This window comes from Bubalus bubalis, chromosome 21 (genome assembly GCF_019923935.1).
Source record: "Bubalus bubalis isolate 160015118507 breed Murrah chromosome 21, NDDB_SH_1, whole genome shotgun sequence".
Lineage (NCBI taxonomy): Eukaryota > Metazoa > Chordata > Mammalia > Artiodactyla > Bovidae > Bubalus > Bubalus bubalis.
In genome coordinates this window covers 32,399,063-32,426,585 of record NC_059177.1, presented here as the reverse complement: position 1 = coordinate 32,426,585, position 27,523 = coordinate 32,399,063, and the positions used below count along the sequence as shown (strand labels likewise).

The 27,523-nt window shown below is 37.3% G+C and overlaps 2 protein-coding genes across 4 annotated transcripts; both read right to left on the bottom strand.

The window, feature by feature from the left end:
• Positions 1–251: 251 nt before the first annotated feature.
• UBA3 (ubiquitin like modifier activating enzyme 3) lies at positions 252–27,198 on the bottom strand. Of its 3 annotated transcripts, none has more exons than XM_006071459.4 (18): positions 27,083–27,191; positions 26,856–26,897; positions 24,912–25,032; positions 23,415–23,495; positions 18,781–18,863; positions 15,516–15,596; positions 9,796–9,839; positions 9,392–9,456; positions 8,930–9,085; positions 7,795–7,897; positions 7,538–7,651; positions 2,860–2,913; positions 2,300–2,336; positions 2,132–2,213; positions 1,688–1,788; positions 1,508–1,571; positions 1,369–1,423; positions 252–1,034 (listed from the first exon to the last, which is right to left on the bottom strand). In XM_006071459.4, exons 1-18 carry the CDS (start codon positions 27,100–27,102, stop codon positions 946–948), a joined length of 1,392 nt encoding a protein of 463 aa, XP_006071521.1. In that variant the 5' UTR covers positions 27,103–27,191; the 3' UTR covers positions 252–945. The 3 variants fall into 3 exon arrangements, with proteins under 3 accessions (XP_006071521.1, XP_025128263.1, XP_006071522.1); XM_025272478.3 differs by having other exon boundaries at positions 7,538–7,648; XM_006071460.4 differs by lacking the exon at positions 26,856–26,897 and having other exon boundaries at positions 27,083–27,198.
• On the bottom strand, positions 13,271–14,957 carry LOC112581190 (elongation factor 1-alpha 1-like). The gene has a single exon (XM_044933688.2). The coding sequence runs from the start codon at positions 14,940–14,942 to the stop codon at positions 13,569–13,571; it is 1,374 nt and encodes a 457-aa protein (XP_044789623.2). The 5' UTR covers positions 14,943–14,957; the 3' UTR covers positions 13,271–13,568.
• Positions 27,199–27,523: the final 325 nt, after the last annotated feature.

The following is a 27,523-nucleotide window of genomic DNA, read 5'->3' as shown; positions in this document are numbered from 1 at the left end:
GTTTTAAGCCTTAGACTTTTGGAAGGGGGAAAAAGCATTTCAAGAGGCCCTAATATAAAAATTAAGTCATTCCATTTCATTACATTATTATGCCAGAGCAAATTAAATCAGTAGGTATTTATTGTTGCTAAAGTACTAATTCAAGTACTATAAAATTTTCGTATTAGCAACTCTGCTACATGTTTTAAAATTATTTCTACATCAGTACAGAACTACTTACTAAATATATTTTTAAATTTTCAGTGAGAAAATTAGACAATATATGATTTTTATTAATAAATAATGTGAAAGCATCAGTGGTAATGGTTTAAACATTAAATTCTTTTAAACATCCATGTCTTGGCTTTAATGTGCATATTAGCCTCTATGGCACTGAAGGTAAACACATGAAAATATTTCCTATTTCCATGCACAGGTGTTCAGCTATATACCGTTTACAAATTATTATGGACAAGGTAACTTTTGCAATAATATTCATTTGGACAGCCACAATTAATATTAAATCAAGCAAGAAGTAGGCTATGTTGAACATATGCTCTAGATGTCAGTATTTAATGTTATTTAAAACTTAATTTTCTTATTTTTTTTAAGGGACATCTTTTTGTATAGTGGGTGCTCAAATGAAAACTGAAGAATGCATTCTTTGACCATATCCAAATTCTCATACAAGAGGGTATTTGTCTCCTCCTCTAAAAGAAGCAATATATTTGCTCATTAATCTCCCTCTCCAGGCACCATTTTCCGTATTACTAATGAAAATGCTCACAAGCACCAACCTCAAAATTTTGTCTTCAAGGGAAAGGTATAAAGTTAAAAAAGTGGCTCATATTTTAAAAAGTCAAATTCCAGCAACATTAATGCTAAAAATGACATCAATTATATTTCTTAGCATCCACAAAGTATAATATTTTCATGAGTTTTCTACTAAGTGCAGATTTATTTTCCTTAAGAAGTAAAATGAAGTTTGAATAGTACAGTCTGTGGTGTGGTGACATCAGCAACTGCCAGTTCTTGCCCATCAACGAGTCCTAATTCTAAAAGAAAAAAAGCTAAATTAACCCAAGCAAAAAAAAAAAATCTCAAGAAAAGAGATAACACATTCACAAACTATAGCAAAGTATGGTCTAAACAAACATCAAAATCCAGTTCTCTTTAATCAAGGTAATATTTGATTTCACACAGATTTTTTTAACTCTACTCAAAGATCAATTAATTCTATTAATGTTTCTTAAGATATAATTAATTAGAATGGTATTACCATTCAAAAGCATTAAGAGGAAATCTAAAACAGGCCTTTATTACTTTTATTGAAAAAAAAAAAAACAGAAGAAATTGATTAGCATTAGTAAATGCATTCATTTAAAATACCTTTCAATGTCTTGGAGAGATTTGGCCTTGTTCGTTCTTCAATAGAGGTTACTGACTAGAAAACAATAATGTAAAGTACATTAAGTGAAATTAAACTTTTAATTTAATTTGGGGGGGGAGGGGACTGAACACTGATCACCTGTAAGTAAAGTGTTCTATTTTTGCCCTCTAATGTGGCTGTGATAGCTGGAGATTTCATCTGCCTAAATTGTAAGAAAAAAAAAATCAGAATCATTTTTCAAAAAAAACAATTCTAGTTTTTAAAGTTTTAAAATCACAAATTTTTTTCTACAACATAACAAAAGTCCTGAACACTTACAGAGAAGCACTATTGGTTAGATAATCCAAAACCTCCTGCAGTTTAGCTGATGGAGAAAACTGAATGTTTTGAGGAAGCTGACTGCAAGCTGGGCAGTTTTCCTAGACAAACACAAATCACGGTGACACATGTACCAATAACAGTGTATTTATAATGATGAAATAAAAATCAAGTTGTTTTATCATCAGTTTTTCATTTCCTATGAACAAATTTTTATATTTTAAACCTGCTTTTCCCAACGGGCCATTTTTCCTAAATTATTTCACTACACAGTATTTATTTTAGGCTGTATTACAAAAGACATATAGTAAATAGGGTTCTGGAAGTCAGAAAATACTCACAAAGGGTGTGGGAAATTTCCTTCACATTTCCAACTAGTAATTAATATTTAAAAATCAAAGTATGCATAATCAAAAAAGCTTTCATTAGTATACTACTACTAACCTTTCTCTCTGCTTCAAATGTGTACGTGTACAGTCCATCTACATCGTTGAAAACCAAGTAATTATTAAGGGGAATATACGCACTGCAATGAAAAAAGTGTTCATTTTTATATAACTGAGCCAGATCAAAACACAGACTTACATACATACTAAAAATGAAACTCATTACCTTGTGGCTATTTTAAAAACCTCAGTGGCACACACAGCTAAAGAGGAAAGAAAATAAAGATGCTTTAACTCAATGAAAATTAGACATTTAAAAACAGAAGTTAGTTATAAATCAGAACAGATAAATTTACAAAGCTATTGATTACAAATAGAAAAATACATACAAAAACACTATTATTTTTAAAAACTGAAAATATAACATTTTATATTTGTTTTGTATAATCCAAATGATAAAGTAACATTTTAAAGTAACATTACAAGTTTTCTTCCCTCTTCTTCAGATTGAGTAGCCTGTTATACTGATTAAAAAGAAATGGCACTAAAATGTCTTATTATAGAGCATTTTATGTATGAAATAATGTAAGATGAGATATATACAAGGTCCAGTAACTTGTCTTGTGGTTTTGGGGGCAGCTTAATTATACTACCATCCACCCAAGAAGATAATCAAATCCCCAAAACACTAGTTTTCTGAGATCATGTAGCTGCAGAAATACCAACTTAGGTACTGAAAATCTGAAGGGAAGGAAATAAAATTAAGTAGTGGCCATTTTTCCTCACCTGCAATGACTGCATTTGTGGACGCTACTGCAGGAATGATTCGTTTTACTACTCCTAAAAATATATTAATTAAAATATGGTTATTCCTTTTTTTAAAAAGTAGGTATCTTAAATTAGACAATGATTATTATTAAATATCATGCCCATTACTTGATTTTTCAGGCTTTCAGGTCAGAAAATAGACTTAAGTTTAACCATGAAACAATCTTCTTTCACATTCACATTATTTTGTATTAACAGCATGTTCAGAATCCTAAGTTATAGTAGGAAAGATAATTCTTCACACTGTTTCATAAAAGATGTGACAATCATATACTAATAACTCCTAAATATTCAGGTGTTTATTTTGCTCCAAGAGTATGAAGATTAAATAAAATTTCAATGAATTTGCATAACATCATGTTAGTCTTATTACTCTGATTTTAAAGATAAGGAAAATGAGGTTGCGAGAAATGAACAACATCCACAGCTATACATGTTGTAAGAGATAGGGGTGATATATGAACCCAGATCTGCCCTAATGTACATAGTCTTAACTGATACAGTATACTATACTATCCTCAGTAAGGTTTGAGTAAAGTATGAGGAGTAAGAGCTAACTAGTTTTTCTTCATCTATTAGTTTTAGCCATTCTATTCACAAAAATTTAAGACAAACAGAAAAACTGCCCCTAAACACTTTGTTTCACTCTACAACATGGACTATACAAAATATTAAACACAGTTCTCTATTTCTACCCCACTTTTTTCATATTAGTATCCACAGATTAGGAATGACCAAAGCCCCACCTAAAATCATTTTTTAGGTACAAAATAAATATTCTGTAACTATATTTGTACTGTTCATTTTAGAAAACAAAAATTCTGATAAAAGTAGCTATATTATCTCAGACTGTGAGCGAGCCCTGAAAGATGTGTTTCCAAGATGCTAGGTGTTGGCAGGTCAGGTTTTACAAACTTAAGAAAAAAGGCAAATATCTAAGAAGATGTGAAAGGAAGATAGTTAAGGAGCTGGAAAGCTGTTTTAAAAAATTAATTCTGACCATCTGACCATTATGTGCAATTTCAGAAAAGAGGAAATAGGGAGGAGCTAACCTCCTGGCATTCCTGGAAGCTCTCCAGTGAACCACAAAGAGCAGGATGTAGTGGAAGGAGAAACAGGTTGTCACAAACAGTGAGAAGCTGAAGACACACTGCCCAATAAAAGACTGGACATCTCTTACCCCTCAAAAAATCAGGATTCCACTTCCAATTTGGCTTCTCTACTCTTAGTCAAGGCCCTCAATCATCAAGCTAAGAAATATACACCAAGCCTTGCTAAAAGGTATGGAAGGATAAATAAGACTACACACAGAAATAAGTTTGCATTTCCTGATCAGGACAAACGGAATTCATTTGTTAATTCAAACAATCAGCAAATAAATGTGGATTATATGCCAGATACCATTCTAGGTGCTGTATAGAGGAGCAGTAAAAAAAATATATCTTACAGTGATGGAGGAGTCCATTAGACTGTCTACTTGGGGAGGTGATAATTTGAATAGAAATCTAAACCATGAAAAAGACCCATTCATGCAATGACCTGGGGAAAGTGCAATTGTGTACATGGCAGGGGCAAAGGTCCCAGAACAGGGATGAATCAGAGTGTAAGGATGAAATATTCTTCATATAGGAAAACAAGGCTATGTGAATTCTGAGCAATTATAAAAAGGTAAAATAGTGAATGGTTTATGAGTCATTATCAGTTGGTATGATCAGGAAATCGTTAAGTTGATACCTGAGGGACAGGTAACCAACCCTGAGGGGAATCCAAGAAAGAGTATTCCAGGCGTAAGGATCAAGAGTTATTAAAGTTCTAAGGTGGGATTATGCTTGGTGTCCTCCAGGAACACAAAGCAGGTTAGAACAATGAGTGTACAAATGCAACAAGTAGTGTGTAAGAACAGAATTTTCAAATGACAGTACTAAAACATCAGTAAACATAAGGAAATAATTACAGGAGAGAAATGGCAGATTTTCAAAAAGACAAAGCTCTTTCTGGTGAGCTTAATCATCTTGGACAAAATTCTTGGAAAGGTGAACTATGAGTAGATACATTAAGAAACATTAGTCACTAAAACTCAGTGTTAGGATTGTTACTGAGACAAGTCACAAGACTACCTCATTTAGTTACCATGACTAGCTTTGGAGCCAAGGGAATGTGGAAGATGAGCCTCAACAGATCATCTGGAAAGGTCTTTCATGACATCCTTATGAACAAGATAAAGAAACATGAAGTACTCAAGAACATATGATCAACAGAAGGGAATAAATCTAAAAAGGTCCTGACCAGAAGCATGATTCAGTTTTATCTGTTCTCAGCCACTTTAGTCTTGTTAAAAATTTTAAGTATTTGGAAAAGAGATAAGATACTATCAAAACAAGTGATATGAAGCTAAAAAGAATACATTAAGTTGACAGGCATAAAGAACATATTAGGTTGATGCAAAAGTAACTGGTTTTGCAGTGTTGAAATCTGCCATTTGATGTTGGAATACATTCTCAATAAATGTGAGTATGTTATACATCATTTTAATGTGCATTTCTCACTTTATGTTTTTTTACTAAATGACTTATTACTTGCTGTTTATTTTCTATTTATTTTAGACTATGGAAATGATGTTAGACAAAAAGCAAATAAGAGCAGTTTTCTTATTTGAGTTCAAAATGAGCCATAAAGCAGCGGAGACAACTCACAACATCAATACACTTGACCCAGGAACTGCTAACGAAGATACAGCGCAGTTGTGGTTCAAGAAGTTCTGCAAAGGTGACAAGAGCCTTGAAGATGAGGTGCATCATTGCCAACCATTGGAAGTTGATAATGACAACTGAGAGCCATCAACGAAGCTAAGCCTCTTACAACCACATGAGAAACTGCCAAAGAACTCAATGTCAACCATTCTATGGTCATTTGGCATTTGAAGCAAACTGGAAAGGTAAAAAGGCTCAATAAGTGGGTGCCTCAAGAACTAACTGGAAATCAAAAATACCATCATTTTGAAGCATTATCTTCTCTTATTCTACACAACAATGAACCATTTCTCAATGGGATTGTGATGTACAACAAAAAGTGGATTTTATACGACAACCAGTGACGACCAACTCAGTGGCTGCCCTGAGAGGAAGCTCCAAAGCACTTTCCAAAGCCAAACTCACACCAAAAAAAAGGTCATGGTCACTCTTGGGGGTCTGCTGCCTATCTGATCCACTATAGCTTTCTGAATCCCAGTGAAACCATTACTGAGACATATACTCAGCAAATCAATGAGATGCACTGAAAACTGCGTCTATAGCCAGCACTGGTCAACAGAAAGGGCCCAATTTTTCTCCATGACATTCGACTACATATTACACAACCAACACTTCAAAAGTTGAACGAACTGGGGTACGAAGTTTCACCACATCTGCCAGATTCACCTGATCTCTCGCCAACTGACTAACACTTCTTCAAGTATCTTGACAACTTTCTGCAGGGAAAATGCTTCCACAACCAGCAGGCAGCAGAAAACGCTTTCCAAGAGTTTGTCAAATCCCAAAGCATGGATTTTTATACTATAGGAATAAACAAACTTATTTTTCATTGGCAAAAATGTGTTGATTAATAATGGTTCCTATTTTGATTAATAAAGATGTGTTCGAGCCTAGTTATAATGATTTAAAATTCACAGTTCAAAACTGTAATTACATTTGCACCAACCTAATACATATATATACAGAACAGCAGGATGAGTTTAAGAATAAACTTAAAAGGACCTATACTTGAATATAAAGAAAAAAAAAATGCCATCCCCCAAAACTGCCAAATCTGTAGCAGTCGGATATGGCTTAGCAATTGCATATGTGAAAAAAACTTCCAGATTTTAGCAGATGGTAACCTGAAGGAATCAAAAGTATAGCATCAATGTAAACCACAAACAAACAATACAAAACCCTGGCCTCCTCTAAAACTGCATCAATGCTCAGAAGTGTATCCTAAGACTCATCCTAGAGCACTGCATTCTCACCTGGACAGTTCAGAAAAGTATGGATAACTGAAATATGGTTAGAAGAAAACAGCATGATGGGAATTTGAGTCATGGAAACATGTTGATGGGTTAAAGGAACTAGCAAGGTTGATGGGAGTGATAACAATTTGGAGGGTTCAATATGTTAAGGTCTATTACTTGAAAGAGAATTAAATTTACATATGGCATAAGCATATGGCATACTCTGGGACAATATCCAGCCCACACAAAAAAGATGGGAGATTTTTCTTCAATACATAGAAGAACTGTCTTCACAATACTGTCCAAATGTGAAATGACTGCCCCAGAAATGGATAAACTGCTCTTTCAGCAAAAGATATAAAGTGAATGAATGGCTTGCCCTGGATGACTCAGGGACTCCTCCAAGCCTAAGTAAGTAAGATTCAATGATTAAATTCCTCCAAGTTAAAAAGTGCTATGAATTCTAGTAAACTCAGTTTCCTTCTAACAAATTTGGGGCAGCTGGAAATGGTTATTTCCAGAGCACCTTTACTGAATCACAAAGGGATAGTATTATCTGAAATCACTTATCAATTATTTCGCCCAAAGCATCACATCCTCTGAAAAAGGGACCATCTTAAGATCGTTATTAATGAAAATTCACTAACTTACCTTGAGTGAGTCTATATGTAACACCTCTAATATTATATTGTGATGCTCTTTCCAGGGCTTTTTGGAAAATCCACTGAATATGATCAGGGTCATCACCATCTAATGGAACCCCTTCTGTCAGGAAAGAGGGGAAAAAAAAAGAATGGAAGACAGAAACATGTACACATAAATCAACTTATTTTTAAGGTAAATGTCCAAATAAATAATATAGACAAGTTATCTTATGTAATTCTGAATTAGGAAATTAGGTTTATTACCTCCAAAAGGCTGCTCCTTAGGCCACTGCAATATCCTGACATACTCAATACAGTGTTCTGGTAGCCTGGGCATAGACGCAATGGTGCACATGGGAAAATTAACCTAAAAACACAGTTTGCCTTTTTTAGTGGATTTTAAATAAATTATTTTAAAATGTAACTTCTAGTTATGATCTAGTTTGTCAAGTTTCTTATAATTCATATTAGCCTTCCATTTACAGAAACAAAATATTTAATACTATTAAGAATGCTTCTGAAATTAACACAGCTGATCTATGTCACTTCACTTAGGTTGATCTCCCTAAAAAAATAGGTTTGCCCTACACTTAAAAAAACATATAAAGTTAAGCTTTGTTAGAACATGGGAAGAATAGGAGTGAATAAATTCTCAAATATGAGTACCCTATTATGTTTAACTAAGATTTAAACTTAAAGATATAAAATTAACCAAAACAAATAAATTTCAAATAAAAACTAATAAAATTATTTATAAATCAGACTTCTAAATGCCCTTTCAAGTGGAAATGCAGATTAAAGAGCTTCATCTTTGGAAATATCATTCTCATCTCTGGTGTCTTTATATCCCTGAAACACAGGTAAAAACTAAACAAAACAGATTACAGCTCTATCCCAACATATAACTTTCTAACTGATCCCTTGATCCTTACTCTCTAAATAAAAAACTAATAGAAATGAATTATGAGAACAGAACAGTATCAAAATGATGATATTGAGTCTATGTATATGTGTGCTCAGTCACTCAACCGTGTTCAATTCTTGCAACCCCATGGACTAGAGCCCACCAGGTTCCTCTGTCCATGGAGTTTTTCTGGCAATACTGGAATAGGTTGCCATTTCTTTCTCCAGCGGATCTTCCCAGACCAAGGGATGAAACCCAAGTCTCCTGCACTGCATGCAGATTCTTTACCACTGAGCCATCAGGGAAGATACATTATGTCTGTTATCTTTCCTTAAATAGAGCAAAATTTCGTATTTCATCACCATTCTTCTTAGCATGCCTTTTAAAATATGGTTATTCCTAATTAAAAATCCTAAATACTGACTAATCTTAATAATGCAACCCTTATTTCACCCCAAGATACTATCAAACAGATGCGGGTGCTTTTGTGATTACCTGTGGTGGATATAGTTCCAGCGTGCATTCAATACAAGCAGTCATTCCAGGCAGAATCACCCGGGCATTTCCTTTAAAACCTTCTGTCCCCCCATCTATCAAAGGGACAATGGAGCTTGGATCTAATACACCATCTTCATAATTTAGAAGAGATATCTAGGAAAATTGTTTCAAGGGTTTAAAAGGAGAGGGGGATAAGAATTCAAAAAGGGAGAATGCTTTCAACAATTCTAAAAGTCAATCACATTACTAAATACTAATACACCAAATCAAGGGATTACATTAGTAGCAATTTACATCCAAACCTGCAAATTAATGACTGGCAATAAACAATGAACTACATCTATTACTGAAAACTGAATAAACTCTGATTTTTCAAAAATATGACACAAAGTCTCATTTTTAGTATGTTAAGAGCAGCAGGAAGAACTTCAGAGAACTGTAAAAACACTAAGTTTTTACCAGCATGCCATTTATCCATCTTCTGGCTATGATGGAGTCCAGTCCACATACAATTATATGAAATTCTACAAGAAAAAAAATGCAAGTTGAGTTTTTAAAAATGCAGCCACACAAAATGATTCACAATTTCTAAGAAACAAAAAACATTTTTCATTATAAAATAAACATACAGCTTCCAATCCTTGAGTAATCCATACTCAGAACAGCATATAAAAACGCAGCTAATGGTGCCAACTAAGAATTTAAAAAGTTTGCCATCCTTTCAATCAGTCAACAATATTCCTGAAAAGCCAACACCAAGAAATGAAAGCAAATAAATAGCAATCAAATAGCTAGCAATCTGTAAACAGCAACTAAAAAATACAAAAATTTAGTGAGAATTGAATTTCAAGTGGAAAACTTACGTCGATAGAAAGTGTCATTAAAATCCTGAATCTTGTTGAAATGTCTGAATATAAGTAAAGGAACTTAAGCTGCTAAAAATTTTTAATTTGTAAGATGAATTCAACAATGCCACAGGATCAAATTATAAATGTATATTTAAAACAAGACATAAGTCATCAGTGTTCAAAGCAATGGAATTCAAGGAATCTGATAAAATGAAAATCCTACCTCCTAAAAAAACTGTTTTCTAAACACTCCTCTCCCCTAATGACATAGAATAGTTTCTCTCATCCCCAAGCTTCCATATCAGTATAACTGTATCTCTGTTATACTTTCTGCTGGTGCTGCTACTGCTAAGTCGCTTCAGTCATATCTGACTCTGTGCGACCCCATATACTTTCTACTCTGCTGCAATTCTTATGTAAAACCATAAACTCTGGGAAAATAGAATGTGTGTCTTCACCCATCAGCATCAAGCAGAGGCAATAAAAATTTGTTTAGTGAAGGGAACGGGTATGCTATAGTTCCCACTTACAAAGGGGATTCGAATTCTAGGAGTTAACATACTGCACAAATTAATACACTGTACACCTTAAATGTTTACAGTTTTATATGTCAGACATAGGCAATTAAAAAAAAGTTACTGCAAAACTAATTTTTAGAAAACACAGATGTTTCCAATAGCTTTTTCAGGTGCTAATGATTTGTTATTGATTTTTTTCCCCTTGTTGGGGGGAAGGGTGAATTTTCTTCCTTTCTCACTAAACTCAGTTCTTCAAGTCTCTCTCTTTCTACCCAACCTGCACCATATAAGCAGGCTTTCCCCAACCTGGAGGGTGCCAAGAGAACACCACTCAAAACCAGCTAGGAGTGTGAATCATAATACTTAACATCTGAACAGTATACGTATGCAAAAAAACATTTTTTTAAATTGTTTCTAATGGAGCAATTTCATTTAGTAACACATAAATTACACTCCCCTAAAACAAATCATCCATTGCAGGCTTTAAAAACCAAAATGGAAAAGAGGGACAATACATAGTATGTGTGCTCTAGATTTTTTTTATTATTATTATTCTGGCCTACAAATAAAGAAATATGTTCAATTCTAGCCCTCACCCACCAAGACCCTTATTCCTTTTGAATACCAGGCAAACGAGAGGTATGCTAGAAAACAAAGTCAAAAGAGAACCTGAGCAAACATTAGCGGAACAAAAATAGGAGACCCGGGAGCCAGACCAAGAAATGCCATCTCCTGGATTTCTACAAAATACCCATAGTTCCCCAGATCTAAACAAGGGAGAGAGACAAAAGAGTGTACACACTCTTTTTTTCTCTTTCTCCCTATAAGGACATGTATTTGCATGTTTAAACTTTTTATGTTTGCAAAGACAGTACACAGTGTCCCGTATTTCTTTCATGCAGTTTCCCCTAGGGGTTACACCATATAAACTACAGTACCATAGCAAAATTACAAATGTGACACTGGTACAATGTGTGTGTTAAGTTCTGTCATTTAAATACATGTAGATCTGTGTAACTACAATTAAGATGCGCAACTCTTACAGCACCACTAATATCTCCCTCCTGCTGCCCCTTTCGGAGAAGGCGATGGCACCCCACTCCAGTACTCTTGCCTGGAAAATCCCATGGACGGACGAGCCTGGTGGGCTACAGTCCATGGGGTCTCGAAGAGTCAGGCACGACTGAGTGACTTCCCTTTCACTTTTCACTTTCATGCATTGGAGAAGGAAATGGCAACCCACTCCAGTGTTCTTGCCTGGAGAATCCCAGGGACGGGGGAGCCTGGTGGGCTGCCAGAGTCTATGGGGTCACACAGAGTCGGACACGACTGAAGTGACTTAGCAGCAACAGCTGCCCCTTTACAGTCACATCTGTCCCCTCCAACATGCCAAATCCCTGGCAATCACTAATGTGCTCTCCATCTCTGTAATTTTGGTATCTGAAGGTTATATGCAATCAAACAGTATATGATCTTTTGAGACCAGCACTTTTCATTCAGCATAATACTCTTGATATCCATCCAAGCTGCACCTCATTAGTTAGTTTTTTATTGCTCAGTATTATTGTACTGAGTACAATAATTGTATATTGTATACACAGTATAACTGTAATACAGGTTAACAATTCAGCTATTGATGGATGTTTGAGTTGTCGCCAGTTTTTGGCTACTTGCAAATAAAGCTACAAACGCTGGAGAATAAGTTTTTATACAGGTGGTAGGTAAATGCCCAGGAATGAAACTGCTGAGTTGTATGGAAAGTATATATTCAAATTTTTTAAAAAATAGCCAAACTATTTTCCAGATGACTATCATTTTACACTTCCAGTTTTCCTGTATCTTTGCAAACATTCATTACTATTTTTATGTCAGCTATCCTAAAAGGTGTGTAGTAATCTCACTGTGATCATAAGCTGGATCTCCCTTAAAGCTAGTGATACTGAATATCTTATCATGAGCTTTTTACTATTTTCTTTAGTGAAATATCCCTTCATATTTTTGGTCCATTTTCTAACTGCTTTTTACTGTTATGGCAGTTCCTTATATATTCTTGATGAATCCTTTGTCAGATACCTACTTCGTAAGTATCTCCTAGTGTGTAGCTTATCTTGTCATCCTAACAGGATCCTTCACAGAGCAAAAGTTTTTAATTTTGATGACACTCAATTTACCATTTTTTAATCCTTTTATGGATTATTCTTTTGATGTGGTCTATGGATTTTTATCAAACCCTACATCCCAAAGCTATTTCTCCTATGTTATCTTCCAAAGTTCTACAGGTTTACATTTTATACTTAACCTATGATCTATCTTGAGTTTTTTTTGTAATTTGAGTTTTGAGATGCATTTTTTTTTGCTACCACAATTTACTGAAGAGATGGTCCTTCCCAGAGAGAATTGTTTTTGCACCTCTGTCAAGTATAAATTGGCCATACTTGGATGTGGCTATTTCTGGTTTCTCTATTCTGTCCTGCTGATCTGTGTCTATACTCTCTCCTTGGCAACACCACAGTCTTGATTATTGTACTTGGGTAACAACTCTTGAAATTGGCCAGTGATTCCTCCAACTTTATTCTTTCACAGTATTGTCTTAGATAATCCTTAGCTCTATCCACTTTAGAATAATCCTGTTTGGAACAACAGAAAAGTTTGCAGGAATTTTGATAGAAACTTGTATACAAATTGTACACAAATCTGGGGCTAGGTGACAACTTTACTATGTTGAATCATCCAGTTCTTGAATACTATCATTCCATCATTTAGATCACTTTTGATTTCTTTCATTTGCATTTTGCAATATTCAGCATACAAGACCCATACTTATTTTGTTAGATTTCTCCTTTCTTTGAGTGGTTATAAATGGCACTGTAGTTTAAATTTCAGTTTCCATGTGTTCACTGCTAGTATTTGTGTATGTCGACTTTTGTATCTTGTGGTATTTCCAACATAACAAATCCCATTTCCTAAGTTTCTTTTTTTTTTTTTTTCTCATTAAACTTTTTTTAATGGGTCTCAAATTCTGTGACAGATTTTTGGTCAAGTTGTTTTCATTAAAAAGTACTGATTTTAAAAACTAATAACTTAAACTGCCACACACAAAACATATGGTCCACAAAAACATTCTTCTTTCCTTCTGAAGGTTTTACAATGCATTGCTATCATTAACCAGTCTTTTACTATTAAACTTAAATGGCCAATTGAGACAAACAGTTCTGAGACCGTTCTTCCACCACTGATTAAGACTGGGGTGGCAGGTATTGGGGATAATATTCATTTAGCCTTCTGAGCTTTCTGGGCAGACTTGGTGACCTTGCCAGCTCCAGCTGCCTTCTTGTCCACTGCTTTGATGACACCCACAGCGACTGTCTGTCTCATGTCACGCACAGCAAAACGGCCCAGGGGAGGATAATCAGAGAAGCTCTCGACACACATGGGCTTGCCAGGAACCATATCAACGATGGCAGCGTCACCAGATTTCAAGAATTTAGGGCCATCTTCCAGCTTTTTCCCAGAACGACGATCAATCTTCTCCTTCAGCTCAGCAAATTTACAAGCAATGTGAGATGTGTGACAATCCAGCACAGGTGCATATCCAGCACTGATTTGGCCTGGATGGTTCAAAATAATCACCTGAGCTGTGAAGCAAGCAGCTTCCATGGGTGGATCATTTTTGCTGTCACCAGCCACACTGCCACGACGGACATCTGTGACAGACACGTTCTTGACATTGAAGCCCACATTGTCCCCAGGAAGGGCTTCACTCAATGCTTCATGGTACATTTCTACAGACTTCACTTCAGTTGTTACATTGACTGGAGCAAAGGTGACCACCATGCCAGGTTTGAGAGCACCAGTCTCCACACGACCCACAGGGACAGTACCAATACCACCAATTTTATAGACATCCTGGAGAGGCAAACGCAAGGGTTTGTCAGTTGGGCGAGTTGGTGGCAGGATGCAATCCAGAGCTTCAAGCAGGGTGGTTCCACTGGCACTGCCGTCCTTACGGGTGACTTTCCATCCCTTGAACCATGGCATGTTAGCACTTGGCTCCAGCATGTTGTCACCATTCCAGCCAGAAATTGGCACAAATGCTACTGTGTCGGGGTTGTAGCCAATTTTCTTAATGTAGGCGCTGACTTCCTTAACAATTTCTTCGTATCTCTTCTGGCTATAGGGTGGCTCAGTGGAATCCATTTTGTTAACGCCAACAATTAGTTGTTGCACACCCAGGGTGTAAGCCAGAAGGGCATGCTCACGGGTCTGCCCGTTCTTGGAGATACCGGCTTCAAATTCACCAACACCAGCAGCAACAATCAGGACAGCACAGTCAGCCTGGGATGTGCCTGTAATCAGGTTTTTGATGAAGTCTCTGTGTCCTGGGGCATCAATGATGGTAACATAGTACTTGCTGGTCTCAGATTTCCACAGGGAGATATCAATGGTGATACCACGCTCACGTTCAGCTTTAAATTTGTCCAAGACCCAGGCATATTTGAAGGAGCCCTTTCCCATCTCAGCAGCCTCCTTCTCGAACTTTTCAATTGTTCCCTCATCGATCCCGCCACATTTGTAGATCAGATGGCCAGTCGTGGTAGACTTCCCTGAATCTACGTGCCCAATGTGCGTCTTCTCCTTTCCCATTTTGGCTTAGGTTTAACGGTGGTTTTCACAACACCTGTGTCCTGGCGGCAAACCCGTTGCGAAAAAGCCTAAGTTTCTATAAAATACTAAAAGTTCCCTGGATCTAAAGGTATGGGAATCAACAAAGTGTGACTAATCCTTTTTTAAAACATGTTTCTTATAAAAATATATTTCTTCTGACACACTTTCCATTTGATTAATAATATACGGACTCTTTACTTTGCCTGCTATGGTAAGGCGATACAAAGATTACCAGTATCCAGCCTACAAACTTAAGAGTCTAGTCGAGGACATATGCAATTGAAATTTAAATTAAAGACAATAGGCAAATAAATGAAGGTACTTGCTACCTAAGCTTAATTTAGGGCAAAAAACATTTTATACAACCTGAAAAGAAAAGATTGAAAGGACATTAATCAGTGTTACCAAAAGATATGTCAGTAATAAGCTTACTGCTGCTGCTTATTTTTTCTGCCTATCTGTATTCTCTATGTTAAACATCTCTTGTATAATAATAAAAATAATAAGCTTCACATAGTTAAGTATTGAGTAACTGATTTGTCAAAAGGATACGGAACTACATTGCAATTAGGAATTCTGTCATTTAGAAATTCTGCAGCAACTTCAGCCTTAGGTCTTCCAACATCTTTAGGCCTACAGAAAAAATTATATTTAAATTATTATTCATGATATAAATCTAGGTTATCTACATAATCTACTTTGACACACAAAAATATCCACAGTGAATTTATCTAGAGGCTATTTAGAAGGAATATTTTTACCTAAGTATTTCTGGTGAATAATGAGTCATTAAACACTAAATGTAAACCCTTGTTGGTATTCCAAATTAAGTATTTTTAAGTACTAACAAGTCTAAGTATTTAAGTGAAAATATGAAGTTTTTAAGTTAAAGTGTAACAACAGCATGTTTCCCAGACGGAAAAAAGTATTCCAGATCCATAGATTTCCATGTCTTTGCCCTGAATCCCAGAACTTCAAGGTGTTACTATGCAGGTCTTGGCAGAAAAAAAATCAAGGGATCCTAAAGATGCAAGAATGTTCATATACATTCTTCCTCTTCTTCCCATGTGTGCTAATAAACTAGTAAATGCTGAATCCCATAAGCAGCCATAACTATGTTTTTTGAAGGAATAATTCCAAAGGCAGTATCTAGAATTGCCTTTGATACCACTATCTTCAAGAAGGTAAAAATAAAAGACCTCAAAAGGTTACTCCTAGATAATAACCACAGTTACAGACAGGACAGGACACGAGTTCTCTCTTCTAATCTCAGTATGAATGATATTTTTCTTTCCTAATATTTTCTCATTCTTCTCATGGGAATAAATCATTCCCTCAGGTATACATAATAAGCACTTCATTACTACTTTTTCACAACATGATTTTTGGTTATATACATAGGTCCATCATAACTACCAGACTATGAACAACTGGAAGAAAGTTACCATACTCTTATCTTTTTGTACTCCTTCCTAGCTAAGCACAGAGTAAACACTTGAAAAATAAATGAAAATTAAACAGTCACTGTGCACATTAGAAATCGTTTTTTATTTAAAATTGGAATTTTTAACATGTATCGGAGAAGGCAATGGCACCCCACTCCAGTACTCTTGCCTAGAAAATCTCATGGACGGAGGAGCCTGGAAGGCTGCAGTCCATGGGGTCGCTAAGAGTCGGACACGACTGAGCAACTTCAACTTTCACTTTCCACTTTCATGCATTGGAGAAGGAAATGGCAACCCACTCCAGTGTTCTTGCCTGGAGAATCCCAGGGACGGGGGAGCCTGGTGGGCTGCCGTCTATGGGGTCGCACAGAGTCAGACACGACTGAAGCGCCTTAGCAGCATGTCTATGTATGGCTGAGTCCCTTGGCTATTCACCTGAAACTACTACAACACTGTTAATCAGCTATATCCCAACACAAAATGTTTTTGGTGCTAAATAAAATGCTAAAAATAAATAAAATAGAATTTTTAAAAATGCTTTAACAGGTCAAATTTCTTCTCTCCAATAAGGCAGAATGCTTTTTTGACTCAAAACTTCTTGTAAGAGTTTTATTCTTTGTCCAAACTTGTAATTACAAGAGACTCTAGCACAAGTCAAGCAACTTGATTTCAGTATTACATCCAACTACCCTGGACAGAGCTCTTTAGGTATACAGAGTAGATAAAATAGTTCCAAGAATCTTTCAGACTGTGTATTATATGTGCTTTCATAATTGATCCCAAAAAAAGAACTCTAAGATGGTTTCTGTGGGAACGGCTACTTTACCATCCCAGAATTAGGGGATTCAATTGCTCCTCCGAAAAACTGTATTTTGAGTAAAATGGCCTTTCATACACATCATCCTTGCAAGAATGGCACTGTTATACAACAACAACACGTCATCCTTGCAAGGTATCTTGGCCTAATTACTTAACCTGGAAAACAAGAACCTATTGTGGGGTTTGCTCTGAGATTAAATTAAGTAGTATAGATCAAGAGCTCAGAAAGTACTTAATATATCCTAAGCACTTCACAAATCTTCATTGTCACTATGATCTTCAATCATTATTTCAGCCCTATATTAAAGGGCATAGCTTATTATCAATAACCAATCAATTTGGTGGTGTCATTTCAAGAGCAGTCCTACACTAAATATTTGTCAGACTGGAAAGGGCCCACAAACTTTTTCTATCAAGAGAAGAGAAATATCAAGGGCTGAAAAAATATACAAAGAAAACCTTAAAAGTTAAATGTAGGGTTCACCCTACAATTACAATACTTCATTAACTTGACTTAGTTTCACCCACCCTTCAACCTGTTTAAGATCTTTCCCAAAGTTAATTTTATCTTTTCTGCTACCTAACCTCATCCTGCATCCTGCTCAGACTACTTGAGCACCTTTTGTCAGTACTCTATGATCACTACAGAGAGAGAAACAAGTCCTTATCTCTGTGCCGTTCTTAGTCGCTCAGTTGTGTCTGACTCTTTGCGATTTCATGGACTGTAGCCCACCAGGCTTCTCAACCCATGGAGATTCTCCAGGCAAGAATACTGGAGTGGGTTGCCAGGCTTTCCTCCAGGGGATCTTTCCAACCCAGAGATCGAACCCAGGTCTCCCACATTGCAGGCAGATTCTTTACCATCTGAGCCACCAGAGAAGCCCATCCGTGTAATTCTTTGAGTAACAAATACACACTTTTATCTAAGCCATTCAAGTCCCTAAACACTACATATAGTATTATTCATTAATGAACTTTTCCTCAGATCTGCATGTAAGGACTACTTCTAGAATTTAAAGTCACTCCACATAAGTTGCTCTTAGATGTTTACTGCATTTCACTTATACCTAAGGTAATTATCCCTCTCTGTTCCATTTCACTTGCTCCTGGGTTTTTTCTCCTTAACTCACCATCTTATTTCACCTTCTATAAAAAGTTCAAACTGTGTCATAACTTCACTGCCCCAGAGTCACCCCTCAAGTCTTGGCTCATAAGTCTCTACCAATATATCTCACTAGGGCCTAATATATATTTACTGTTCTTTTATGAAATCAACAGGAGGCAAAGAGTAGAACTCGGTGTCTTCAAGGCACAATCATCCCAAAGATCACATTCACCTTTTGGACATTTCTTTAAAATCAACAAAAACATATATTTGTTTACAGAACTATTTTTGCCATAATGCCCAAAATTTTCCTGCAAAATTTACCTAAGACAGGAGTGACAGTTCTTAACAAAATTAGCATTATCCTCTCAGCAGTTTTTTATTAAACTGAAAATGTACTCAAATTTGAATGATTACCACAATTTTAAAATAGGATATTAAAACTCACCTAAATAAAAATTGTCTATTCAGATTGGAAACATCTATAGTGTCCATGTCTATAACGTGAATCTGTCTAAAACCAGACAAGGCCTGTGAAAATAAAAGAAAAAAAAATCTAATTAAGCAAAAGGTTCATCACATTTGTAATTTTTTAATTTCTTTTCAATGGTCTTAAATCTACAAGTTCTCAGTAATAAGTTCTGCACAATTGTATTCAATGGTTAGAGTCATACAAGGTATATAAAACTCAGGGTTCTTATAAAGGTCAAAAAAGTGTAGGTACTCAGTTTTAAATAATCCATAACCCAAAGAGAGTAACTCAAAATTTCTATGGTTGTTTCATAATCCCATAAACACATCTGTTAAAGTTTGTTTTGCTGCTGCTGCTGCTGCTAGATATTTTATTTTTACTATTCTTACTACTTAACTATAGTTGCTATTCTTTTCTAGAATACTGTTGAAAGTAATTCCTACAAGATTTATATTACTGTAAGCATGCTGCCAATCAGAAATAACTGTAAGATTATAAACAGACACACACACACACATATATATATACACACACCCTGGACATGTAAAAGAAATACCTTAAAAGGAGAGTCAAGAGCAAGCAATCAAAGAGCTAGAGAAAAGCAACAAAACTCTTGTGTTTCAATGATAATGCCACATAGTTTAACAGTACAAGGTGTTCAAACTTACTTGCAGATTAAAAAAAAAAATAGGTCTCAAGACTCAATTAGGCGTCTCTGGTCATGGTCAGTTTACTTACGTAATCAAATTGAATCACTTGGTAATAATTTCACCATTTTTCTGCCCTCTTTATAGTAAGAGCTGTCCATACTTTCATTCTCAAATTCCTTTCTTGCACTTGCTGTAAACAAGCTCTCACTCCACTGAAAACCACACTTGTCAGTCACCAGTGACCTCCCATCACCAACTCTTACTCTCTGACATGACCCATCCCAAGTATTTGGCAGGGTATATGGATGGATTCACCTCCTTGAAACACTTTCTTCACCTGGTCACCTCACTCACAAGAATTTGAACACTTTTTAAAAATTGGTTTCCCATTCACTACTCACTCAAGAGTTTTCCTCCTCATTTACTGGCCGGAATTTGGGGCGCCCTTGCACTTACTAGTTCTGGTTACTTATGGCGATTTCAGACCATCTTGTAAGGTAAACCATCACCTAACAGATATTAATATCTGAAATTTAACAATTTCCAAAACCAAAGCCAATCACCCTTGCTGACCCAAACCAGCAAATCTGTTCTTTACCCAGCCCCCCTCACTTCAGTGAAAGCCAACTCCATCTTTCCAGCTGCTCACAGCAAAAACCTTATCATGTCAGCCTTGACTCCTCTTATGTCCCACACCAATCCACCAGCAAATCCTATTGATTTAATCTTCAAAACATCCATAATCCAACCTCCTCTCACGGCCTCCAGTACAACTGCCCTCTTCTAAGGGACTACCTATCACCTCTCGCCTAGGCGACTTCAACAACCTTCAAACCAGCCTCTCAGCTTTCTGCTCTGTTCTTCTTCTTGACTTTTCTTAATACATCAGCCACAGCGACCCAGGTTAAAGTTGTATGGAGTCAACTCACAGACTTAAACCTCCTCCAATGACTTTCTGACTGGGAGTAAAAGGCAAAGTTCTTAGAGTAGCACCTCAAGCCTTTTGTGACTCACTCCAAGCTCATTTTGTTATCTCATCCTCCTAGAAAATTCCCCTCTTCCTCACTTCTGCTTTAGCTACAATGACCTCTGTGTCCTCCTGGAACATAACAGTTATGTTCCCACTTCACAGCTTTTGCACCTGATACTCCCTCTGCTTAGAATGTTCTTGCTGACCTTTTTGCCCAAATAGCACCTTTTTGTGAACCCTTTCCCCTCCCGCCAGGCTATCTATATTCCATCCTTCCTTTCTCCATAGCATTTAAGCATTTATTACCATCTGACATACAACATAGTTCACTTGTCTGTTCCTTCCACTAAAACAAAAGCCCTCAGCATACAAACGCCTGTTTTGTTCAAGGCTATATCTTTAGCATATAAAACTGTACCTGGTATATAGAGAAAGAGGTTCAATAAATATTTGCTCTATCAATAATACTAATGTCATGTCCTTTATTTTAGAATGAGCCTTTGGTGGCTTACGATCAATTCAAAAAATATGCATGCATGTCTCTTTTGTTATCTATGTGTGAAACAAGCAAAGTAACAAGTGGTAAAATTGAAAACCCAGTTTTCTTCTATGTAAGAGATTATTACAATGCACTGAATAACAAGCCACTTCTGAAGTTGCTTGATGACTACTCCTCAGATCTAACCTCTAATTACTTTACATTTTAAACTGGTATCTATCATGTTTCCAAGTTAACAGCTTTGAAATGGAAAAAGCTAACTATTTAGGAGATTTGTGCATACAATACCTATGAAAACCACAGTATCTTTCCTAAATCCTTTGGTTCTTATGCTGCAAGGGTATTTGTATCTAATAAAGTACTGTTTTGGCATCCTATTACAGGGCACATCGTGTGTGTGTGTGTGTGTGTGTGTGTGTGTGTCTCTCTCACAGAGCACATGGTGTGTGTGTGTGTGTATGTCTGGCTCTCTCTCACAGGGCACATCATGTGTGTGTGTGTGTGTGTGTGTCTCTCTCTCTCACAGGGCACATCGTGTGTGTGTGTGTGTGTGTGTGTGTCTCTCTCACTGGGCACATCATGTGTGTGTGTGTTTGTGTGTGTGCCTGTGTCTCTCTCTCTCACAGGGCACATTGTGTGCGTGCATGTGTCTCTCTCTCTCACAGGGCACATGGGGTGTGTATGTGTGTCTCGCTCTCTCTCTCACAGGGCAGTGTGTTTGTGTGTGTGTGTGTGTCTCTCTCTCTCTCACACGGCACATTGTGTGCCTGAGTGTCTCTCTCTCTCACAGGGCACATGGGGTGTCTATGTGTGTGTGTGTGTCTCGCTCTCTCTCTCACAGGGCACATCATGTGTGTGTGTGTCTCTCTCTCACAGGGCACATCATGTGTGTGTGTGTGTGTCTCTCTCTCTCTCACAGGGCACATGGTGTGTGTGTGTGTGTGTCTCTCTCTCTCACAGGGCACATGGGGTGTGTGTGTGTGTGTGTATGTCTCACTTTCTTTCTCACAGGGCACATCATGTGTGTGTGTGTCTCTCTCTCTCACAGGACACATCGTGTGTGTATGTCTCTCTCTCTCTCATAGGGCACATCATGTGTGTGTGTGTCTCTCTCTCTCACAGGGCACATTGTGTGCGTGTGTGTGTGTGTGTCCGCGCGCACTCAGTCGTGTCCAACTCTGTGTGATCCCATGGAATGTAGTGTAGCCCACCAGATTCCTCTGTCCATGGAATTTTCCAGGCAAAATACTGGAGTGGGTTGCCATTTCCTGCTCCAGGGGATCTTCCCAACCCAGGGATCAAACCTGCATCTCCTGCATTTCCTACATTGACCATCAGAGTCTTTACCACTGTACCATCTGGTAAGCCCTATATGATACATACGGCTATTTATTTTGTGTGAATACTTCAAATTCACTAAGGACATACATCATGATGACCTGCAATGCCCACAGAACCAAGCACAGCACTAAGTACCAGGAAGTGTATTAAGTTTTTGCAGTCTCACTAGGAGTGACATTAGTGTTTCCTAGCAAAAGTAATGTGCTTATTTATATTTAAATTTAGGTCCCAAGGCTGACTATTTAGATCCTTCATCTGGCTGTTGCCTGCTTCATTTTCTAAGGAGTATGCTCTACCGTTTCCACTTTTCCATATACTAATCAGAAGGCAAGCATACAACAGCTCCAAATCAATCTTCCCCTAACCATTTTTGTTAAATAAACTGATAAAATCTTATAAAGATCTACTTTGTAGTTATCAGAAGTCAATGAAACTAATTAAGTCACAAATTATGGATTCCATCCAGTACCTAGGAATAGCTTCACTAAATAGTACCCTCTCTTGAGATGATGTTCTTTTAAAACAGACTGACCAAAACTAGAAAAAAAAGGTTTAGCTCTCCCATATTTTATGGGTCTACTACCATATGGTTATTAAAAAAATTACTGTATGATTAGATCATGTAATGACACAATGGTTCAGTGAAATACTTGACTAAAAATTGATGACCTGGATTAGATTCCAGGCACAACACCATAATCCAGAAAAAACCTGTCATTTAACATCCCTGAACCTGTGTCTTACTCTCTATAAAATGAGTCCTATTCACCTAAGTGGATTATTCCGAGGGACATACAAAATAATAAATACTTTGAAATTACATGTGAAATATGAATTAACAGTTTTGCTATTTACTTCTCTGAATTAATGAGCACTTTGCAAGAGGAAGCACAAAAATTTGCTGGATAAAAAGAAAAGAAGAAAGGAGAAACAAAAATGTCTATCAATCATTACTTTATAGCCAAGGACTTTAGGGTTTAAAAAGTTAAGTTACATCATCATTTTAATTACTATCTGGAATTTGACCTGCTAAACTTATCCGACAAAGGCTCAGGAGAAACAGTTAACAATCATAATAAAGAAATGACAGAAAAGGAAAAAGGTTTAATTATCATAGAGAAGGAAAGTACATATTTTATATATATATTACCAGGTTTTTCAGGAGCTCACATCCTAAGCCGCCAGCTCCAATGACTAGAACTTTACATGTATCTAACAAAAACTGGAGAGACTGTAAAGAACGAAAAGGCATATTAAAATCTAGTTCATAAAAACCATAAGTACCAGCAATAAAGCAACAAACCATAAAAGAGTTTCTGTTTCCATGAAAAATGCAACTGAAGATAAAGAGCAGCCTTTGAAATTAATAAATTATTTAAATTTATGAACAAGGTAGAACCAGAAATTGTATAACCCTAATGATTTCTGAGAGTTCCAACTTTAATGCTGCTAAATTGAGTTTTATTGGTTGAAATTTAAAAAGCTACTATTTCTAACAAGAAAAAAATATGCCTACTTTACAGTTGTCTCTTTTTTTAACTTTGAAAGGAGAACATCAAACTCAATTATTTAATTGACTTCTTAAAAATTGAAAAGTGTAAAAATTGTAAGAACTGAAGATCAAGCACTGCACAAGCTGTCTAGAGGTCTTTAAAAAAAAAGGGTAAGAACAATAACAGCTGCTTTTCCATACAGTTGGTTACACTTACAAAACAGGAGATGGCAGGAAGAAAAAACAGGTAAAACTCTTATTTTTTGCCTATCAGCAGAAATATGATTTGAAACAACCACTTAACACAAGAATCTTAAATTATTAGCTCCCTGCCTCAACCCCGCAAAAAAAGAAAATCAGAAGCATGAGAAAATATGCTGGATTATCCAAAGAAATACAGAAGACTGTCAATTTTGTCCAAGATTACTCATTATTCAGATAAGACGAGTCAAACCTAAGAGTCTGCACCTTATCTTCAGGAGCAGCACAATACTTCTATTTCAAAACAGTATCTCTTCATCAACATAAAAGGAGATAAAAAATTTACTGTAAAGGAATATTTCCCATCCCATAATAAAACAAAACAAGTTGTTTCTAATTGAACATTTGCTTTAAGTCAAACACTACCAGTTCCAAATTCTACTCCTCTATGATACAGCAGTCACGTACTTTTTATACTTTTTAACAGGCAATTAATTATATTGAATTCTAAGTAATTATATATAAATTAATTATATTCAATTCCAAAACTAATTATATTCAGTTCTAAGTAAAGATACTCATTTCAAATAAACTTCAAAATTTAAGCAAGCATATCTGTATCTCTATGAAAGTTAAATTTTTCATAGCAGGGATTAAAAAGGTGTGTCTCAAAAGTAATTTTAAACTGGAATTTTAAATGAAGTATAACAATTTTAAGTGAGGTTATGAAGTCATTTTACTCTTAAAAATTAACATATTACATTTGAAAAATGTGAAAATAACTCAAATATTATTCAGATAAAATCAGTTGCAAATATTCTATTTACTATTTCAAGATAACTTACACAATTGTATTAGTATTTTTATTATAAGAGTAAATTAAAGAGGAAGCATCTTATTATATTTGCAACATAAAACTATTAGAGGAGTTATTTAAAAATAAACATTTCTCACTTCAGTGCTCGGTTCGAAATCAGGGTGTGTGAAGGGTCCAGATCGCTCGAGGAACTTCTTTACATGGTTCCAGCGACCTTCCCAGTCTCCAGTGTCCCCACACCCACCATCAACAGCCATTCTGCACAGAACACAGTAAATTCAGCTGCAAAGATCAGTATGAAAAAGCCACTCCTACAACTAATATGGTTTCCCCAAATGAAAAGGTAACCACACCAGACCTGCTCAAATACAAAGGGTAATATTCAATGTAGTTACGCTTATGCTTTTATTGTCTTTTCTTGCTATTATATAGTTTATGTAAAGGTAAGAACAGATTGAGGAAATAATCAATACGTTTCTGGGTTCCTACAATAACCTAAAATCAAACTTGGGATACTGATCTATCAGTGAGAAATGGGCTTTCTAAACATTTGGAACTTACTAAACACTGCAAACTGCCCAATCTATTCTATAAAGAGCCTTGGAACAGAAAATATAAGCTACAAGAAAAAACAAAAACCAAAAAAATCCCTCCACTTCCAGAATCCTAATGCTTGACATCTAACATAACTCATGTGTCCTTTCCAAGTTTGAAAGGTGTAACTTCTTTCTGATGAGAGAAACATCACATTTTTCTCTGAGGTCCTAATTTTCAAAAAAGAATCTCTTAGGACCATAAGGTGGCTTCTATTGCCACTAAACACAGGCAAAGTTTCAGGTTATAATTATGTCACAGGTAGGCAATACTATCTATAAACCTTTTAGAACATACAATCTAGTAAGGAGGGACTCCTCTAACAAAATAGGTTTTCTATTCATTGCAAGACTCAGGTTTCCTTATAACTATTTTTAATTTTCAAATTTCCTACAACCCCACAATTTCTACCTTCAAACATATTTAGTAATACCCAATTTTTACAAAACGGACCAAGTATTGCCTAGCTATAAGACCACAGGGTTTGACGTCACAGCTGGATTTGGTTCCACAATTAATAGTATTGTGACCTTCAGCAGATTACTGGACCGCCATAAACCTCATCTATAGCTTGTCTGTAGCTACTTCTTAACGTCAAAATGATAGAGATAATCCACATAGAGGCCTTAGTACAATACGTGGTATATAGTAAACATTCAAATTGTAGCTGTCATTTTAAGCAAAAGTGGAATGAAATGAAAGGTGGGAAGAAATGTGAAACTAAACTTGTTCCAAGTCCTCTTGCGATTGAAATTCAACTTTCTGAGATACCTAGGGCCGTGCTACTGGGGACTGCCACAGAAATGACTAACTCACCACGCCCACTGTAAGAGCACTTTCTTCCCGTCCCAAGTAAGGAGGAAGAAAAAATAGGTGATGCTGCCCGGGGTGTAACACACTTCGTTTAAACCTGTCTCACTACCACAAAACGAGGCATCTGATATGAAATAAGGTGTGTAATACATGGGCAATATAAGCTCTCCGGAGGCAACACTCTCCTTTCAGAGCCAATGATTTTGCAAAAATGACTTAAGTGCTTAGTACGATACCAGACTTTAAGTTCTCATCGAAAGTTTGCAAAAATACTATTGTCTCAGTGTTTTCGAAAGGGCAAAAAACGGCCCATCGTCCGTTTCATGTGTTTTGATAAGACTCCCTTCTCACAAAGTCTCGGCTCTGACAATCTGGGATGGAGGAAGAGAGGGGCGCAAGGGTCCTTCCGCAAGACCTTTCGGTCAGGCACCCCGGCGGGCCGGCGCGGACCCTGAGCGCGGTACCCGGGCCCAGCGCCCGCCCGAGACAGAGACCGGGAGGGCCCGCCGGGCCCCTGGGGCTGCGGGCGGGGGTCGGGGGATGAGGCCGCGCGGCCTGCGCTCCGGGTGCCCCCCCTCCCAGCCCCCCGGGCCCGCTGCGGCTGGTCCCCTAGGCCTGGGGTGAAGGGAGGCGGGGGCCCCCGGAGAGGGCCCCGGCCTCCCGGCAGCACTAACTTCTCAGCCAGCAGCTCCTCTATTCTCCTTCTTTTCTTCTCCCTAAAAGAAAGAGAGAATAAAAGAAGGGTCAGCATCACGCTACACATTGGGCGCCGCGAGGGGATGGGGGGCGAGGGGACGGGGCGGAGGGTGGGAGGACCCCGGGTGGAGGCGGCGACCGCCCACCGCCGCGCTCTCTCACAACCCAGCCCGGCCCGGGGCGCCTGCAGAGCCCGGGTACTTACGGCTCCTCGCCATCCGCCATATTGTTCTCCGCCTCTTCCCAGGCACCCCCACGGTGGGAGGAGCGAGGGGCGGGGCGGGGCGGGACCGGCCGTGAGGGGCCGGTGAAGAGGGGCGGGGACTGCGGGAAGGAGGCGGGGCTGCTGGAGCTGGCTGTGCGAGGCTCCCGTGGGTTTAAAGGCTTCTTTGTAATAAAAATCATGATTAAATACACTTAGAGAAGTCTTCGGTTCAGCTCCGTTCAGTCGCTCAATCGTGTCCGACTCTTTGCGACCCCATGAATCGCAGCACGCCAGGCCTCCCTGTCCATCACCAACTCCCGGAGTTCACCCAGACTCATGTCCATCGAGTCAGTGATACCATCCAGCCATCTCATCCTCTGTCGTCCCCTTCTCCTCTTGCCCCCAATCCCTCCCAGCATCAGAGTCTTTTCCAATGAGTCA

Excerpts from the sequence above, each read along its gene's own strand:
- LOC112581190 (XM_044933688.2), bottom strand. The coding sequence starts at position 14,942 with ATGGGAAAGGAGAAGACGCACATTGGGCACGTAGATTCAGGGAAGTCT.
- UBA3 (XM_006071459.4), bottom strand. The coding sequence starts at position 27,102 with ATGGCGGATGGCGAGGAGCC. Across the intron at positions 9,086-9,391 it reads GATGGATAAATGGCATGCTG|ATATCTCTTCTAAATTATGA; the intron begins GTAAAAACTTAG and ends CAATTTTCCTAG. Across the intron at positions 1,424-1,507 it reads ATAGAACACTTTACTTACAG|TCAGTAACCTCTATTGAAGA; the intron begins GTGATCAGTGTT and ends ATTGTTTTCTAG.